We start from the raw sequence: 18,675 nt of genomic DNA, 5'->3' as shown, positions 1-18,675 counted from the left end.
AGGCACTGGTCCATAGTACCCCGTTTAGTTCTAAAACCGTACTGCAGGTTGGACAGGACCCCTCTGTCATCCAGCCAAGCCTGAAGTCTAAGTAGGATGACCCTGCCCATAATTTTTACTGATGAATCAATTAGAGATATCGGGCGGTAACATGCTGGGTGACAGACACAATGAAAAATTTAGCTGGAGAGACGAATTGTTAGCATCTCTCAACGTTTTGTTGAACACAATGCTTACTTACAACAAAGTAAAGGGAGCAATGAGAATATAATTGCTGACATAACAAGGGCCATAAAAAATGTAAAGTGAAAATGTAACATAACCTTTTTAGTAATGCAGAGCGGAGGCAGATGCAAGACTTTCCTTCATGCACCACATAGTTGCATAAAACAAAGATAAAGTTAAGCTCATCTGGACATTGACAAACAGTGATCACACCAGAGCTGCAACAGAAGAGTAATACCCGTTCAAATCCATATACTTGTGATTCAGAAAAGTTTTGCACTTGTCTGACTGCCACACAGAGTTTACAAATGACTTCTTCAGAATTACTCTCTCAAACTACCAGATTATACAGCATTAGAGGACATCTTTCAGTACCATATTGAAGGTAAGATTGATTTTCTTATATGTTTTTTTTTAAATTTGAGCTGCAGTATAATGATTATTATTGTGACAGGTATTAACTGAAAGTTCTTGAAGCATGGTGACAACAAATCAGGCATTATTCTTATCATTGTTTATAGCTATGGAACTCAAAGTATTTGGTTCAAACATAGTATCTAGCTCCATGGAAATTAGGCTTAAAGTCAACGAAGTTGGGTGTGGGGGTCTCTGGGAACAACGCGCAAGTTGCTTTGCCTTTAGTAGCTCACAATGGTTTTTACTGATCCTAAGTAGCTCTTAATACAGAAAAGGTTCGAGACCCCTGATCTAGAAATGTACATGAGTTACATTTTTGTCAGTTTGTCTAATTTATGGATTATATGTAGCTCATTTAGATATTTATTGAAGTTTATGAAAAATTAGATAGGAAATTATAAGCAAGATAATATATTACCTTTATTATATTGCTGCTATTTATTTATTTATGATTGCTATATGTGTTAAATGATTTTCATATTGAATATGTTTATTGCTTTTACTGAAAAATATTTTTTTTCTTATTTCCTGTTTTTTGTGTGTATTCGTTTTCTTGGTGTTTGTACAAATTTCTGACAGCCCAGAATAATCGGTGTAAGGGACACCATAACACATAAGCTGTACTCTCTTTGCAGATATATGAATTCTGACTCTTTGCCTCTTCAGATACACCAACTATATTCTAGAGATAGAGTAAAATTAAGACAATGACAAAAACTATGGAATATACATTGAAGTTTGAAATACTATAGTAAAATGTCTGATTCAGGAATGGAATATTTTAATAGGGTTGTGTACTGTGAATAGGGGTAGGTGGATTTTCAAATTCCGCCGGCAGAGTTGGAGTGATCTAACAAATCTGCGTTAGTCACGTAACATGGAATTATTAGTTAATTCAGCCAGTGGAATTAAATCAGTCTGGACTACCTTCGTGTTAGACACAAAGCCCTTTTTGATCCTCCAGCAGTTCTTGTGGATCTTGTACAGATACTGGAGCTTGTCACTGCAGTTGCAGCTGGTCATAGCAGGCTCCCTGTCCCTTTCAAACACAATCTGGGCCTCAGAAGGTATTGCAGCACAGGCAGATGATGCACAAGACAGAAGGTTTAACTTTCTATACACACAGCCTGTCGGTGACCAAGCAGTAACAGAGTTTGTGATGTCATTACTGGGTGCCTCAGCGCAATTTGAATGGCACTCTACAGCAGCTGTGTGTCAATTCTTGTAGTTTGAGACTGAGAAGAGCTGAGTATTAGCCATCGTCTGCATAGTATGTTATAAACTTCACATAGTTAATATACATCGAAAGTCTAGGCATGATCCATGCTAGCAAAGAAGCCGAACACCATTTATTTTGCAGAGCCTCTCGCATAGTGGATGTTGTTAATTGTGTAGTGCACATGGGAACTGTAATAACAAGTGACGTTCAGCACCCCTCCTAAGATGGCGCCCACATGTCTTTGCTACACTGCTTTCCAGGAATGAGACCTGTAACTGCCAGTCCCAGGGAGGAACTAGGTGCTATGGCAGCAATTGGGTGTGCCAAGCCACAAAGATTCTCGCCGACCACCAAACTACTTCTTAGACCCACACCTTGGTTTCGCCACTGAGACATTTAACCCGGGCATGGGGTCTGCACCTAGAAGCGGAGGAAGGGCCCGGGAGCCAGGGCAACAGCAATTGGCCAAGGGACCCAGAGCGACAAGGTAAGACCCAAGCGACTTTTGCTGCCCTAAATTCCTGCAAATTATAGACTTTCCCTTGCCTGCCCTCTGCCTCGCTGCTGCCTCGTTTTGCCGGCTGCCGGCTGGCGCCGCTGCGGTTGTTTTTGCCCTTGTTTTGTGTATCATTTGTGCTTGTTTTGTTTAACCTCGATTTTTTCCTTGTTTTGTCAGGAATTTGTGCCCGTGGTGTTTAATTTTTATTTCCCCCGTGTTGTGGTTTCCTTCCTTGTTGTCCGCCTACCTCGCCGCCCTCCCTTCCCGCCACCGCCGCTTTTCCCCGCCCCTTTTTGTATTCTGTACCCTCCCCGCTCCCGCCTCCCAGCTGCTCCGCCCACCCGCGCACTTCGCCTCAAATGGCGACCGTGCGAACGCGCAGCGGTCACGCGCAGCGGGCGCGCCGATTGTGCGCCGAAGGCGCGCCAAAGGTAAGCCCGTCTACGCCCGTCCGCGCCTGGACCGCGCCCAGTGCCAGGACCCCTGGCCCACGAGGACCCCGACCGACCCGCCTGACGTACTCCGCCGCCTCCCTCACCGCTCTCAACACCGGCCGACGTCCAGAGTGCCACCAAGCCACACCACGTCACTCCCACGGACCCTTCAGCTGCCACGCCTGCAAGTTCACCTGCATCCGGACCTGCCTCGCACCAGCACCCGCCAAGCCGAACACCAGCAGCACCCACCTCAAGTGCATCCTGCTCAACACCCGCTCCGTCCACAGACATGCCATCGAACTCTGGAACCTCCTTGACACCACAGCTCCAGACATTGCCTTCCTCACGGAGACCTGGATGAACGCCTCTTCAGCTCCCGACATCGCCATCGCCATCCCAGAGGGCTACAAGATCGTCCGGAGGGACCGAAACGCCAACCAGATGGGAGGAGGCATCGCCATCATCCACAGGAGCACCATCCGTCTCACGACCAGCACCGACGACTCCCTGACCACCGCCGAACACCTGCATTTCCAGATCCACACCAACCCGAACACCACCCTCAGAGGCACCCTGATCTACCGACCCCCTGGACCACGCACACAATTCAGCGAGGACATCGCCGACCTCATCAGCCCACATGCCCTCCCCTCCGCTGACTACATCCTCCTGGGAGACCTCAACTTCCATCTGGAGAACAACAACGACCGCAACACCAGCACCCTGCTCGACAACCTCGCCAACCTGGGACTCAAGCAACTGGTGTCCACCCCCACCCACCTCGCCGGACACACACTCGACGCTGTCTTCTCATCCAGCAAGGACATCGACTTCAGCCACGCCACAGAGCTTCAATGGACGGACCACAGCTGCGTCCACTTCACCTTCAAGAAAACAACGACCCACCACCACCAGCAACAGGCCGCCCGCAGAAGCTGGAACAAGATCACAGCAGACCAGCTCGCCACCTCCCTGAGCCAGCACCCTCCTGCCAGCTCAGCGAACCCCAGCCAGGCTGCCGACAACCTCACGAAGTGGATCAGCAACTGCGCGGACGAACTCGCCCCACTGAGGACCCCGCCCAGCAGACCCGGCAGCAAGAAAGCCCCATGGTTCACCGACGAACTCAAGAGCTCCAAGAAGAACTGCCGAGCCCTCGAGAAAGTCTGGAGAAGGGAACCAACACCGGACAACAGGACCTCCTTCAAACTTGCCACCCGGAAACACCACCAGCTGATCCGCGCCGCCAAGAAAACAGCATTCAAGGACTGGTTGGACAACAACGCACACAACTGCAAGGAACTCTTCAACATCGTGAAAGAGCTTTCCAACCCCAGCGCAGCAAACAACGACATCACCCCATCGCAAGACCTCTGCAACTCCCTCGCTTCATACTTCCACAACAAGATCACGGACATACACAACAGCTTCAACAACCAACCAACGCACACCATGACCGAACAACCACCCCCCACCACCACCCTCCACGCCTGGACCCCGATCAGCACTGAAGACACCATCCGCACGATGAACTCCATCCATTCCGGATCACCGACCGACCCCTGCCCTCACCACGTCTTCAACAAGGCCGACGCTATCATCGCACCCCACCTGCGAGACATCATCAACACATCCTTCGACACCGCCACCTTCCCTGAGAGCTGGAAACACGCCGAACTCAGCGCTCTACTCAAGAAACCAACAGCGGACCCCACCGACCTCAAGAATTACCGCCCCATCTCGCTCCTCCCGTTTCCAGCCAAAGTCATCGAGAAAACCGTCAACAAGCAGATGGCCGCTTTCCTCGAGACGAACGGATCCCTCGACCCCTCACAGTCCGGCTTCCGAGCCAACCACAGCACCGAGACCGCCCTCATCGCCGCCACCAATGACATCCGAGCCCTGATGGACAACGGAGAAACAGCGGCCCTCATCCTCCTAGACCTCTCCGCGGCATTCGACACGGTCTGCCACCGCACCCTAGTACGGCGCCTCAGCAATGTCGGAATCCAGGACAAGGCGCTGGAATGGATCATCTCCTTCCTCGCCGGAAGAACACAGAGAGTCCGCCTACCACCGTACAAGTCAGAGGCCACCGAAGTCATCTGCGGCGTCCCCCAAGGATCATCTCTGAGCCCCACCCTCTTCAACGTCTACATGAGCCCCCTCGCGGCCATCGTACGCAAACACAACCTCAGCATAATCTCCTACGCCGACGACACCCAGCTGATCCTCTCCCTGACCAACGACCCCGCCGCCGCCAGAGCCAACCTACACGAAGGGATGAAAGAGGTAGCCGAGTGGATGACGACCAGCCGCCTGAAACTGAACTCGGACAAGACGGAGGTCCTCATCCTGGGCTCCTCTCCCTCCGCCTGGGACGACTCCTGGTGGCCTCCCGCCCTGGGCACCGCACCCAAACCGACAGACCATGCACGAAACCTGGGCTTCACCCTGGACTCCTCCCTCTCCATGACCAGGCAAGTCAACAACGTCTCCTCGGCATGCTTCAACATCCTTCGCATGCTACGGAAGATCTTCTGGTGGATCCCCACCGAGACCAGGAAGACCGTCACCCAGGCCCTCGTCACCAGCCGACTGGACTACGGCAACGCCCTCTACGCCGGTACCACCGCCAAGCTCCAGAAGAGACTCCAGCGGATCCAGAACGCCTCAGCCAGACTCATCCTCGACATCCCACGAACCAGCCACATCTCCGGACATCTGAGAGACCTTCACTGGCTCCCCGTCAACAAAAGAATCACCTTCCGCCTCCTCACCCACGCACACAAAGCCCTACACGACCAAGGCCCGAGCTACCTCAACAGCCGAGTCAACTTCTACGCTCCCAAACGCCACCTCCGATCAGCCAACCACGCCCTCGCCGCCGTCCCCCGCATCCGAAGAGCGACTACAGGAGGAAGGTCCTTCTCCTACCTGGCCGCCAAGACCTGGAACTCCCTCCCTCCCGACCTGCGCCTGACCCAAGACCACCTCTCCTTCAGGAAGAAGCTGAAGACCTGGCTGTTCGAGCAGTAGCGGCTCCCCCCCCCCAGCGCCTTGAGACCCTACGGGTATGTAGCGCGCTCTATAAGTGTCACTGATTGATTGATTGATTCCAGGTACCAAGGACTTCATGTCTCCTTTTTTTCCTAGGCACATACTGGGTATGATTAAGTGCATGCGGTACCTCACTGTGTCATCCATGGCAGTGTCTCTATGTGCTTGGCAAGTGTTAAAAAAGTAGAAGCGCTGGAACACTTTAAACAAAATCTTACCATAAGCACTGTCGGTAATCATCCCCCACTCTGGTCCTTCGATGAATTCCACAGAATTTTAATATAATTCTTCAGAATTTCACAGAATGAAACTCCACCAGTTCCAACCACCCCAATTGTGAAGTGACAATGCTGTCTTTATTCTGCATGACTTTTGATGTTTTTGTTATAACGTACATATTGTTATAGGTTATGGATGGCATATGTGTAATTATGTGACTTTCAATATGATAGATAGGTAATAAAATGTCCAAAACATTTTAGTTACATTTCTGTATGTGAAATTTATTTGTATGACCCCCTCCCCACCAAGTGTAATACCCACTGTTCCAGTGGAAATGTTTGGAAGTATGAGAGTTGTTAAGGGAATTACAACCCAATCGATAAGAGTTATAGCAGGGCCACTGACCTTATGAGGACATCCCCATTTTTTGTGTAAAAAAGAGTTCAATCTTTGTTCCACATTGGTATTGTGTTCATGTGGTTGTAATGTAAAAGTTTAAATGTCTCATTTATTGGTCAGATTTTTGTGTCCGTTGTATGTATAAATGTAAATTGTGTATTATATAAATGTATGTGATATATGTCTTTATATTGGTGGTGTAACTGTGTGAAGGGCGGATTCCTTCTCTAAAAAAATGATGATTTGAAAAAAACAGGGTGATAAATAACTCAATCATGAAAGGAATATAGCGTGTTTTCTTTCAAGTTAAAAAGTTTAAGTGACAAGGATATCAGGTAAATTGTTTTGTGTATACTATATTTGAAGTGCCATATTATAGCAAGGCGATGCTCCAGCTAGTGTGGACCTCACATTTGGCTAAGTGACCGGTTCGTTGGCAAGTACTCAGCTGAAGGTGTGTCTTTTTACTGCAATCAATCAATCAATCAATCAATCAATCAATTAATCAATCAATCAAAGCATTTATATAGCTCGCTACTCACCCGGAGGGTCTCAAGGCGCTTGGGGTAGGGGGGTCCGCTACTGCTCGAACAGCCAGGTCTTGGGTTGCTTCCTGAAGGCGAGGTGGTCTTGGGTCAGGCGGAGGTGGATGGGGAGGGAGTTCCACGTCTTGGCAGCCAGGTAGGAGAAGGATCTTCCTCCCGTTGTGGCTCTTCGGATGCGGGGGACGGCGGCGAGGGCGTGGCTGGTCGATCGAAGCTGGCGGGTGGGATTGTAGAAGGTCAGGCGGTCGTTGAGGTATCTTGGGCCTTGGTTGTGGAGAGCTTTGTGTGCGTGGGTGAGGAGTCGGAATGTGATTCTCTTGCTGACGGGGAGCCAGTGCAGGTTTCTCAGGTGTGCGGAGATGTGGCTGTGTCGGGGAATGTCCAGGATGAGGCCTGCCGAGGCGTTCTGAATGCGCTGGAATCTTTTCTGGAGTTTTGCAGTGGTTCCGGCGTAGAGGGAGTTGCTGTAGTCCAGTCGGCTGGTGACGAGGGCCTGGGTGACCGTCTTCCTGGTTTCGGTTGGGATCCACCGGAAGATCTTACGTAGCATGCGTAGGATGTTGAAGCATGACGAGGAGACGGCGTTGACTTGTCTGGTCATGGAGAGGGAGGAGTCCAGGATGAAGCCCAGGTTGCGTGCGTGGTCTGTTGGTTTGGGTGCGCTGTCCAGGGCAGGGGGCACTAGGAGTCGTCCCAGGCGGAGGGCGAAGATCCCAGGATGAGGACTTCTGTCTTATCTGAGTTCAGTTTCAGGCAGCTGTTCATCATCCACTCGGCTACGTCTTTCATCCCTTCGTGTAGGTTGGTTCTGGCGGTGGCGGGGTCGTTCGTGAGGGAGAGGATCAGCTGGGTGTCGTCAGCGTAGGAGATGAAGTTGAGGTTGTGTTGGCGTGCGATGGCTGCAAGGGGGCACATGTAGATGTTGAACAGCGTGGGGCTGAGTGATGATCCTTGTGGTACGCCGCAGATGACTTCGGTGGCCTCTGATCTGAACGGGGGGAGGCGGACTCTCTGTGTTCTTCCGAAGGAGATGATCCATTCCAGTGCCTTCTCCTGGATTCCGATGTTGTTGAGGCGCTGCACTAGGGTGCGGTGGCAGACCGTGTCAAACGACGCGGAGAGGTCCAGGAGGATGAGGGCCGCTGTTTCCCCGTTGTCGAGCAGGGTTCGGATGTCGTCGGTGGCTGCGATGAGGGCGGTCTCGGTGCTGTGGTTGGCCCGGAAGCTGGACTGCGAGTGTTCGAGGGATCCATTCGTCTCGAGGAAGGCGGCCATCTGTCTGTTGACGGTCTTCTCGATGACTTTGGCAGGAAAAGGAAGGAGCGAGATGGGGTGGTAGTTTTTGAGGTCGGTCGGGTCTGCTGATGGTTTCTTCAGTAGGGCGCTGAGTTCGGCCTGCTTCCAGCTCTCTGGGAAGGTGGCAGTGTCGAAGGAGGCGTTGATGATGTCCCGTAGATGGGGTGCGATGACGGAGTCGGCCTTGTTGAAGACGTGGTGAGGGCAGGGGTCGGTTGGTGATCCGGAGTGGATGGAGTTCATCGTGCGGATGGTGTCTTCGGTGTTGATCGGGGTCCAGGCGCGGAGGGTGGTGGTGGGGGGCGTTGGTACGGTCGTAGGGTGCGTCGGTTGTGTGCTGAAACTGTTGTGTATGTCTGCGATCTTGCTGTGGAAGAACGAGGTGAGCGAGTTGCAGAGGTCTTGCGAGGGAGTGATGTTGTTCTTTCGGACGCTAGGGTTCGAGAGCTCTTTGATGATGTTGAAGAGTTCCTTGCTGTTGTGGGCGTTGTTGTCCAGTCGTTCCTTGAATGCGTTTTCTTGGTGGCGTGGATCAGTTGGTGGTGTTTTCGAGTGGCGAGCTTGAGGGTGGTCATGTTGTCTGTAGTTGGGTCTCTGCGCCAGGCTTTCTCGAGGGCCCGGCAGTTCTTCTTGGAGCAAGGTATATAAATGTAATCACCTGAAAGTATAAGAATAGTATTGGGCCCCAATGTAGCACTCTATTATGGCTTGTCTGCAACCCAGCACAAGAAAAAATCGGGAGGAGGGAAGAGGTAAAAGAAGGTTGTGTGTCACCCTAGAGTCAACCTCGGATCATCTAGGGTGGACCCACTGGATATAGCAGAAAGACCTTTTTCTTAAATGAACTTTCACTCACTGAATGTGATCCAGTGACATGCTTCATCGAGTTCTTGAGTTCTGAGGGTTGGGGCATTCTGCAACCTCTTTCCTTATAAAGGAAGCACTTTTTGAGGAAAAAGGTGTGGGATCTATGTGAGATCATCATTAAATTGCTCAGGTGGTACTCAAATCAGTATTTTATTCACAGGTCCGTCTGGCAAGGGCGCAACTTAGTATCAAAGATAACTCCTTTGGGCACTGGTTTGAGTAAAGGACCGTCCACCAGCTATCTGTCCAGAATGAGGGATTATTCCCCAACACCAAAACCTCAGTCTTGGATAAATTCAACTTCAGACAATTGTCTGTCATCCAATTGGCTGTATCGCTCAAAAAAACATAAAAACTAATGACTGTCAGGCTGGATGGACTGCTCACAGAGACAATAATCTGTGTATTGTCTGCATAGAATACAAGGGCAAAGCCATAACTTTTTACTAGTTTGCCAAAGGGTGTAGCATAAAAGTTAATAAGCGTTGGGCTCCATAGTTCCCTAACACAACTTCCTGACACTGTACTGAGCAGGGAGAGCGCCTTATCCCTGATCCCGATGAAAGCTAGACGGACCCGCAGCAGCGAATGAATAACAGCATCAAAAGCTGCTGATAAATCTAAAAGGACCAGGGCAGCGCTCCCCGGCCATCTAAAGTCTGTCTGAGCTGTAATAAGGGCAAACTCTGTGCTATGATAAGCAGGAAATCCGAATTGGGAGGAATCCAGAATAGCATTATCATTGTTAAAAGAAGATAGTTTTAATAGCTTTCTCGATCACTTTAGCAGGGAAAGGGAGTCTCGTTATAGGTCTATAGTCGAGAGTCTCCTTAGCATCCAGATTGGATTTTGTTAACAACGGAAGTATGGAGGCTTTCGTCCACTCCATTGGAAAGTGCCCTGTTGTGAACATGGTGTTAAAGAATTACTATGAGGGGAATAGCTAAGATTTCATGAGACATATGCAGAATTTTTGGGGGGCAGGGATCTGAAGGCGAGGCTGATTTAATCGCACCAATAATTTTTTGTCTGTTCAATCGTTAGGGCAGTTAGGGAATTAAAAGGTCACAACCAGAGTTTGCAGTCAGAAAGGGGTGCCGGCAAAAACCCATGATTTGCATTATAGATACCTGTACTTGATGGCAGCACCTGCAAGTTAAATTAGTGGTGTCAGCCAACCATCTGGGCATGTAATCCAAAACTGGAAAAGCTCCCAGACGCTGGGACATAAACTGAGTCTTGGTCCATTTTGTGTAGCAACTGTCAAGGGTTTCTTACAGAACTGTCTGTAGGTGTTTATCATAATCCAAGCATGAAAACCTATTTTTAGTTTCCAAGAAAAATAACTGAACACTGCAAAAGCGGGATTAGTCTCATAACTGTTGTGCTTGGAGATCTTACAAGCTGCTGGTGAGAAAGTCTCTAAAATCGATTTTTGATCTGGGTACTTTATTTCTTGACAGATTAGGTGGTCCTGCGAGGGGGAGCTAGCGGTTTTAAATTTAAAGCAGAAAATATACATATATGTTTACAGAGAGACACACACCTTTAAAATCTTTTCTGGAAGCTCAGGCATTCGTTCCTGTAGCTGGTCAAATGACGCTGACAGGAGCCACTGCAATGAAGGACTTTTATATAACATCAGTTGAGCCACTAAGGGGTTCACACATGGAAAGGCTAGTAAAGATGTTTCTTCCTGAAAAGAAAAACGGTGAAAAAGTTAGCAGTTTACATCTTTTCATTCATTCTGATTATGTTTTCAAACTATAGTTTGGCTTTTTTCAGTCATAATGAAAGCTCTTACTTTGCCAATGGTATGTGCCTATTCTGCGCAGGTGAAGGTAAAAATTCCCAACCACTCAATGCACACTTGTTTAGCTTGAGTTTTTGAGCCAAAATTCAGGCATAGCACACGTATAGAAGTGCAATTATCACATTTATAATATAGCTGTTGCTACCGCATTTTTGCAATTCCAAAGAACTGTAAATATCACCAAACTCAGTGGTACTCAGTCAGTCAGTCAGTCAGTCAGTCAAATTAACTTTATTCGATTTGATAAAATCATACAAAGTACATTAAAACTGTATTATTTACAATTAAAAAAGAATTAAACAGTTTCATTTGTAAACAAGTTAATTTGGCAAAATGTGTGCATTAAAATATTTAAAAACACGTTATGTACATCAGATTTCCAAATTCATACTCCTTCTGGCTCTGGTTGCTGCCACAAGGAAATTGGCCATGGCGAAAGTAATACAGATATTGCCCAATGATTTTAACCCCATGGCTGCTAGGCGTTTTCCCGTCCTGCGCTGCAGATGATTGATTTTCATTGTTTTATGACGAGCTGGCCTTGTCATCCGCGCACGGCAGGTAAGCGCCATGACGAGCCCAGCTCGTCATTAGCCTCGAAGGGGTTAAATATAGCATGGCTGGTCTCACCTGGGAGAAGCCAGCTTCTCTTAGGACTGGTAGCAGGTATTTTTTCCTTTGCGCAGAGAAGAAATCACAAAACATAACAAAGTGTAAGGTGTCCTGAACTGAAAAATTGTCACAGGTGCAAGGGGGTGCTAACTCAGGTTTCGTCCAGGTATTAAAATTGCCCAAATAAAAATGAATAAGGTTAAATCTAAATCTTGTTAACAAAAATCTATGGAAGGGATTTGTGACAAAACATAAATAAGGCTCAATTGCGAGTGACTGGAGTGACAAATAATGCATTCGAACAGACGGTTTTGATAATTCTAATTCTTCTCGCAACATGCATGCCCTAGACATAAACTGTTTTTTTATGATACTCACATCCTGCTTTGTGATACCAGAGGGAGAGGTGAATAAGTCTAAACGTCCAAGTTCATTAAAAGATTTGTGCAAGTACGCCAGCCATGGTATCGTGTGACTGTATTCCAGGCTCATCACATCCCTCATGATCATATGGTTTAATGTTAATTCGGGATTTAACCAGGACTTAAGCCAATATGTTAATGGTGCCAGCCTCAGTTTATCCTGGATATGATCCAAGCCAAGTTCCGTATGAATGGAAAAGACCGGGGAGGATTGGGGGAGGGATAGGACGGAACGTAAAAATCTGTTCTCGGCTACCTGGATTTTATCTAGACGCACATAACCCCATAAGGAAGCACCATACAAGGCCACGGGAAGGGATTTACTATTGTAAACCTGGATAATGGCCTTCATAGGTCTATGACCCAACCTTTTAGCGAAACCTAAGATGGCCATAGATGTTCTTGTGACCGCTAGACTTTTTGCACGTATCTGTGGGCCCCAGGTACCCCTACTGTCAAAAAGAACTCCCAGATAAGGGAACACGGGGACTCCCGAGACTGTCTCTCCTTTACAAAAAAAGGTTTTTGTTCTTCTCTTAACCCTTTTCCCTTGTGCACCGACGACCATGGTGTGTGATTTAGCGGCATTAACCCTCAGATCGAGCCGGTCCATAAAGGTCCCAAATGCATCTAGCAGTTTTTGGAGGCATACCCCTGTGCGTGCGATGAGTACAGCATCGTCCGCGTATAGGAGAGCAGGGATCTTAACTTCTCCTACACGCGGTACGTCACTTGCTGCTCCAAGTAAATGCTTGTCCAGGTCATTTATGTAGATGGTAAACAACAGGGGGGCCAGTATGCATCCTTGCCTAACACCTCGTAGGGATCTAAAGCGTGACGTGCATCTTCCCTCTTTGGTTACTCTTACAGCGGCAAATAAGTCCCGGTGCAGGGATGCTATGAACGCCACCAGGTCTGCGTCAATTCCCATGTTCATTAAGATTTCCCAAAGCTTGGATCTGTTGACCAAGTCGAAGGCCGAGGAGAGGTCCATAAATGCTAAATACAAGGACCCCTCCTTGGCCACCGTGTACTTGGCAATCAAAAGGTGCAGGTTTGAGCACTGTTCTATCGTGCCTCTATTTTCCCTAAAGCCGTACTGTATGTTGGCCAAGCCCCCACACTCCTCCAAGCTGTCTCTTAACCTATCCAAAAGGACTCTGCCCAGGATTTTAATAGCAGAGTCCAAGAGGGAAATAGGCCGGTAGCACCCTGGGTCATTCCTTTGGCCCTTTTTAAATATAGGCACTATGGTGGAAGTAGCCCAAGTGTGTGGATGGGGCGAGCTATTTGCGGCTGTAAACACGTTAGCCAGGATACCAGCCCAAAGTTTAGGAGAGTGTTATTAAAAATCAGCTGGTACCCCGTCGGGGCCGGGGGCTTTACTCTTTGTTGTAGCGCAGATTGCTTTTTCCACTTCCCCGCTGTTAAAATGTAGAGGTGTAGCCACCAGACCTGCACTGTTTTGCAAATGAGAAAGGTCGCCCGTTTCACCATAGACAGAGCTGAAATGGGCCAGCCACTTCTCATCAGGTATTACACAGTCAGTGTCTGCATTGGGGGAGTCTGAAAAATAAGGGTGGTTTACTACAGCCCAGAATTGCCTGCTGTCCCGCAAGATATTGATGTCGGTTAATTGATCCCATGCCTCCTGTTTGATGCTATCCCTTCTAGACTTAGTGGCCTTCCTGTACTCTTTTCTCAACGCTGAAACCAGAGCCCTATCCCTAGGGTTTGCTTTAAGGGCAACTTTTAGAGCTCTAAGAGCCCTGGTACAGGCGGAATCGAACCATTTATGAGGCTTTGGTTCCCCCCTACCCCCTGGTGCCGTAAGGTTATCAGACACTATGTGGCATATTGATTGGAATGCGACCATGGTAACGTTGCCTGATGAGGTCGGGTCTTGGCAGATCCTAAACTGCTCTTCGATCTCTTGGCCAATGTTGGTGTAAAAATCGTCTGCCACCACATTCCCCCACTTCAAGCGCCTGCCTTGATCTATTGGGCGGAGGGTAGGTCCCTGTTTAATCTGACCTGGCCTGGGTCCCAAAGAGCCCCCCCAGCGGATGGTCAGAAGGACAGGATTATGGTCACTGAAAGGGGAAGACACAGTGCGATAAGAAATAATACAATCAAGAATGGCAGAGGTCACGAAAATATAATCAATAACAGTCCCCGTGGGTGAGCCCTTGAACGTCGGTGATCTAGGTGCCCCCTCCCCTGCTGTAAATTCAAGGAGGTTAAAGTTGGCCAAGAAGTCCTCCAGTTCCTCTCCAGGCCTGGTGTGTTCGAAATGTGGACCCTCCTGTTCCCAGGTCTCCATCTCTCCCAGGGTGGTGCAACCAAAATAACAGGGGTGAATGTTAAAGTCTCCCATTAGCACAAATTCATAACTGGTGGGGGTATTTTGGGTGAATACATTTAGGAAAGCGTCCAATTGCGTGATATTATTGCCCCCATACTCCTTGTTGACAGAATTATAGAAATTAATAAACAAAATACTTTTTGATGGGCAGGTTTGCCTTTCTACAATTAAACAATTGGGGGAGTCATAATCAATTTGTTTTAGCGGTCCAATGAGGTCAAGGGAAAAAAGGGTCAAGAGGCCTCCCCTCGCTCTGCCTGCAGTGCTGGGGCAAGCCGCGACTGAAAAGCCTACAAAACCATCCAACCACAGACTGGATGACAAGTCCCACGTTTCTTGCAGAGCAATGACATCATGATCTGAGACAAATGCGACCCATTCATTGTCACTCATTTTTGTGCTAATTCCGGTAATGTTCCAGCTGATGATTTTACAACCTTTTTCTACCTTCGGGGCTGCCATGGAAGCCCTTACTTCCTCATTAGATGTTATTACTTCATCTGTCGTTAGTCAATCCATATCATCCAGGCCAGACAGGGGAGAGAACTGATTTCTTAAGCTCACACTTGTCCCCTCAACCAATGAGACTGCCTGAGTGGCCTGATGTGTCAAGGTGGGTGGATTAGGAAAAGACGATGCTGGATGCCTTATGATAGACACGTGTGCATTTCTGCGAGCCGTTGCTGACCTTTTGCCCTGCCATCTCGCCTGGTAATTGATATTGGGTTTATGCAGAGGTGGGGGTTGGTAGAAAAAACCCAAAGGGACTGGTCTGAGGCGATCCCTGGGTGAGATTTTTGTGCCATCCCAGAAGAGTCTGTCAGCCACATCCGCCCTACAGAAGTTTACGACCACACAGTCGCCATAAGTAGTTGTGGGTTGTTTGCCAATCCATCCCACCCTTCTTGCATGAATGATCAACTCCGCTATGTTTTCACCGCAACATGTATTTCCACTCCAGCTCTTAACTTTAGTGATCAATTCCTCCGTTGGTTCCCTTTCCCCTTCTCCAAGTGGGTCAACTCCAATAAACACTGCAACCAAAGGGGATGCTTCTGGTGGGAGGTGGAGATTATATGTGCTTGGCGAGGACCTTTTTCTGGATGGTTGGCTGTTATCAGGTGGTGCTAGTGGGGCTGGAGCCACACTGGGGTTGCTCAACAATGCTGGCTGGGGGGGTCTATTATGTTCGCAAGGCCTAATATCGTTGGCTAAGTTTTCGCATATTTGATTAGTCACCGCTATTGGCCCCTCAGTATTCCTGTTCACATTCATCTGGTCAAGACTACCCTCGCCCGTTTGAATGTAGTTAGGGGGAAGCGCTTGAATAATTCTGTCGATGAGTGAACATTTCTTCAGTAGACCTTCCAGGCAAGTGTTTAGGGTTTCAACAATGTCTTTGGCGATACCCACCAGCAATGGTTCAATCCTTGCAACAAATATTTCCTCCAGTTTATCCTCCATAGTGACTGATCTGTCTACAGTGGGGGGCAAGCTGTTGATTTTTTTCCCTCTTTTGCGTGAGCTAGGTTTAGTAGCTATCTGGGTTAATGCGCTAGGAGATGGGACAGATGGGGCCGGTTGAGGGTGCATAGCTGGTTGTACACAGGGGGGGGGCGGTTGGCTATGACCACAAGCGGTTCTAGGGGTACACCGGCTAGGATGCCAGAGGGGTGAGATATGACGTCATCTGTAGGCAATGTAGATGAGGTGCTTGGGGAAATCAATGCGGTGGCCAACTCTTGCTCTACATTCGCAATTTCCTTCGTTAAGGCCCCCACAGCCGAGGAGAGGTATGACATAATGGTGTTAGAATGCCTGGGTATTTTAGCATTTTTACCCCCCTCATCCAAGTTAGTATGTTTCTTTCTCTTACCCATCTTGGAGGGTGAATGTTAGCGATGTGGCCCTGCCCGGCCTCCTTCGGCCCCGGACGGCCACAGACGGCCCGCCCTCTGCCCGGGCTCCGCCCGGCGTCGCCCGCGCGCGTCCCGCGACGCGGAGGGGTTGTCTGTCCTTTGTAGCGCCTCCGGGCGCGATGACAGCGGGAGACCGGAAGTGCTCGCCAAGCCCGCTGGGAGCTGTAGTCTCCAGCCGCGATGGTAGGTGAATGGCGGCGAGACCTACAGCGTTCCACACCCAGGGGCTGGTACTGCGTGCTGGTGTGCTGTTCAGGTGAGCTTGCTTCAGCTATGACCCCCTCTCCACCGAGGGGGTGTCTGTCCTTTGTAGCGCCTCCGGGCGCGATGACAGCGGGAGACCGGAAGTGCTCGCCAAGCCCGCTGGGAGCTGTAGTCTCCAGCCGCGATGGTAGGTGAATGGCGGCGAGACCTACAGCGTTCCCCACCCAGGGGCTGGTACTGCGTGCTGGTGTGCTGTTCAGGTGAGCTTGCTTCAGCTATGACCCCCGCTCCACCGAGGGGGTGTCTGTCCTTTGTAGCGCCTCCGGGCGCGATGACAGCGGGAGACCGGAAGTGCTCGCCAAGCCCGCTGGGAGCAGTAGTCTCCAGCCGCGATGGTAGGTGAATGGCGGCGAGACCTACAGCGTTCCCCACCCAGGGGCTGGTACTGCGTGCTGGTGTGCTGTTCAGGTGAGCTTGCTTCAGCTATGACCCCCGCTCCACCGAGGGGGTGTCTGTCCTTTGTAGCGCCTCCGGGCGCGATGACAGCGGGAGACCGGAAGTGCTCGACAAGCCGGCTGGGAGCTGTAGTCTCCAGCCGCGATGGTAGGTGAATGGCGGCGAGACCTACAGCATTCCCCACCCAGGGGCTGGTACTGCGTGCTGGTGTGCTGTTCAGGTGAGCTTGCTTCAGCTATGACCCCCCGCTCCACCGAGGGGGTGTCTGTCCTTTGTAGCGCCTCCGGGCGCGATGACAGTGGGAGACCGGAAGTGCTCGCCAAGCCCGCTGGGAGCTGTAGTCTCCAGCCGCGATGGTAGGTGAATGGCGGCGAGACCTACAGCGTTCCCCACCCAGGGGCTGGTACTGCGTGCTGGTGTGCTGTTCAGGTGAGCTTGCTTCAGCTATGACCCCCGCTCCACCGAGGGGGTGTCTGTCCTTTGTAGCGCCTCCGGGCGCGATGACAGCGGGAGACCGGAAGTGCTCGCCAAGCCCGCTGGGAGCTGTAGTCTCCAGCCGCGATGGTAGGTGAATGGCGGCGATACCTACAGCGTTCCCCACCCAGGGGCAGGTACTGCGTGCTGGTGTGCTGTTCATTTAGGCAGTTTCAGGACATTATGGGTCGACTGTGGCTCAGTTCATATTCTTTGTGCGTCTATATTCAAGTTAACCATCCAGAAAGGGACATTTGTGGGTAAATTTGGCAAACTCTGAGTCACAGAATTATGATCCTCAGATGGAATTTAAGATTGAAGAAAAATTCGTGGTATGGCAGATATTTAGCAGTTGTAAATTAAGGATTAGAAGAGGGAACAGGAGTGTTCCAAGGGGAGGGGAAGCGCATGGTCATTGGAAATGAAAAGAACACCCACTGAATCGTTATTCGTGGGTTTTCACAAACCTTTCCAATTATTGCGCTGACCCAATATTTATACCTACATTTTGCTGGCATTAATGTGCAAATTTGGAGAAAGAAACACTCAACCACCCACATGTTCACTGTAGAAGTAGGGGAAAGGAACAGTTTCCAAGAAGAATAAACAAGCATTGAAAATGCAATAGGTCTCGCCCTCGTTTAAGTTAAAGCAATTCTGTTTGTAATTACGTGGCTTTTTAGCTTTGCTTTTATTAGTGTTTTTCAAACTTTCATGTACATAACATGCCTATGCATGCATATATGTATATGTATGCATGCATTTATATTTGTATAGATATGCAGATGTATATATATGTTTATATATGTATGTATATATACACATATATATATATAAATGCATATATATATTTATACATATATGTATATGTGCATATGTGTGCGCGTGGAGAGAGGTAGAGGTAGAGAGATGTAGAGGTAGAGAGGTAGAGGTGGAGAGTTAGAGAGTAGTAGAGAGAGTAGTACAGTGAGTAGTAGAGAGTGAGTAGTAGAGAGTAGTAGAGTGAGTAGTAGAGAGTGAGTAGTAGATAGTGAGTATTAGAGAGTGAGTATTATAGAGTAGTAGAGAGTGAGTAGTAGAGAGGAGAGTAGAGTAGAGATTAGAGTAGAAAGTAGTAGAGAGTAGTAGAGAGTGAGTAGTGGAGAGTAGTAGAGAGGAGTAGAGAATGAGTAGTAGAGAGGAGTAGAGAATGAGTAGTAGAGAGTTAGTAGAGAGTGAGTAGTA

The 18,675-nt window shown here is 49.1% G+C and overlaps 1 protein-coding gene across 1 annotated transcript in view; it reads right to left on the bottom strand.

Moving 5' to 3' along the window:
- SHOC1 (shortage in chiasmata 1) overlaps nt 1-18,675 on the bottom strand; it is a 1,715,507-nt gene that overhangs the window by 168,840 nt on the left and 1,527,992 nt on the right. Inside the window, exon 25 of the mRNA XM_086963751.1 lies at nt 10,733-10,882. Within this exon, the coding sequence (XP_086819877.1) occupies nt 10,733-10,882 (150 nt within the window). The remainder of the gene's footprint in view (nt 1-10,732; nt 10,883-18,675) is intronic.

This window comes from Lissotriton vulgaris, chromosome 3_1 (genome assembly GCF_964263255.1).
Source record: "Lissotriton vulgaris chromosome 3_1, aLisVul1.2, whole genome shotgun sequence".
NCBI lineage: Eukaryota > Metazoa > Chordata > Amphibia > Caudata > Salamandridae > Lissotriton > Lissotriton vulgaris.
This window is presented reverse-complemented; position numbering and strand designations above follow the sequence as displayed.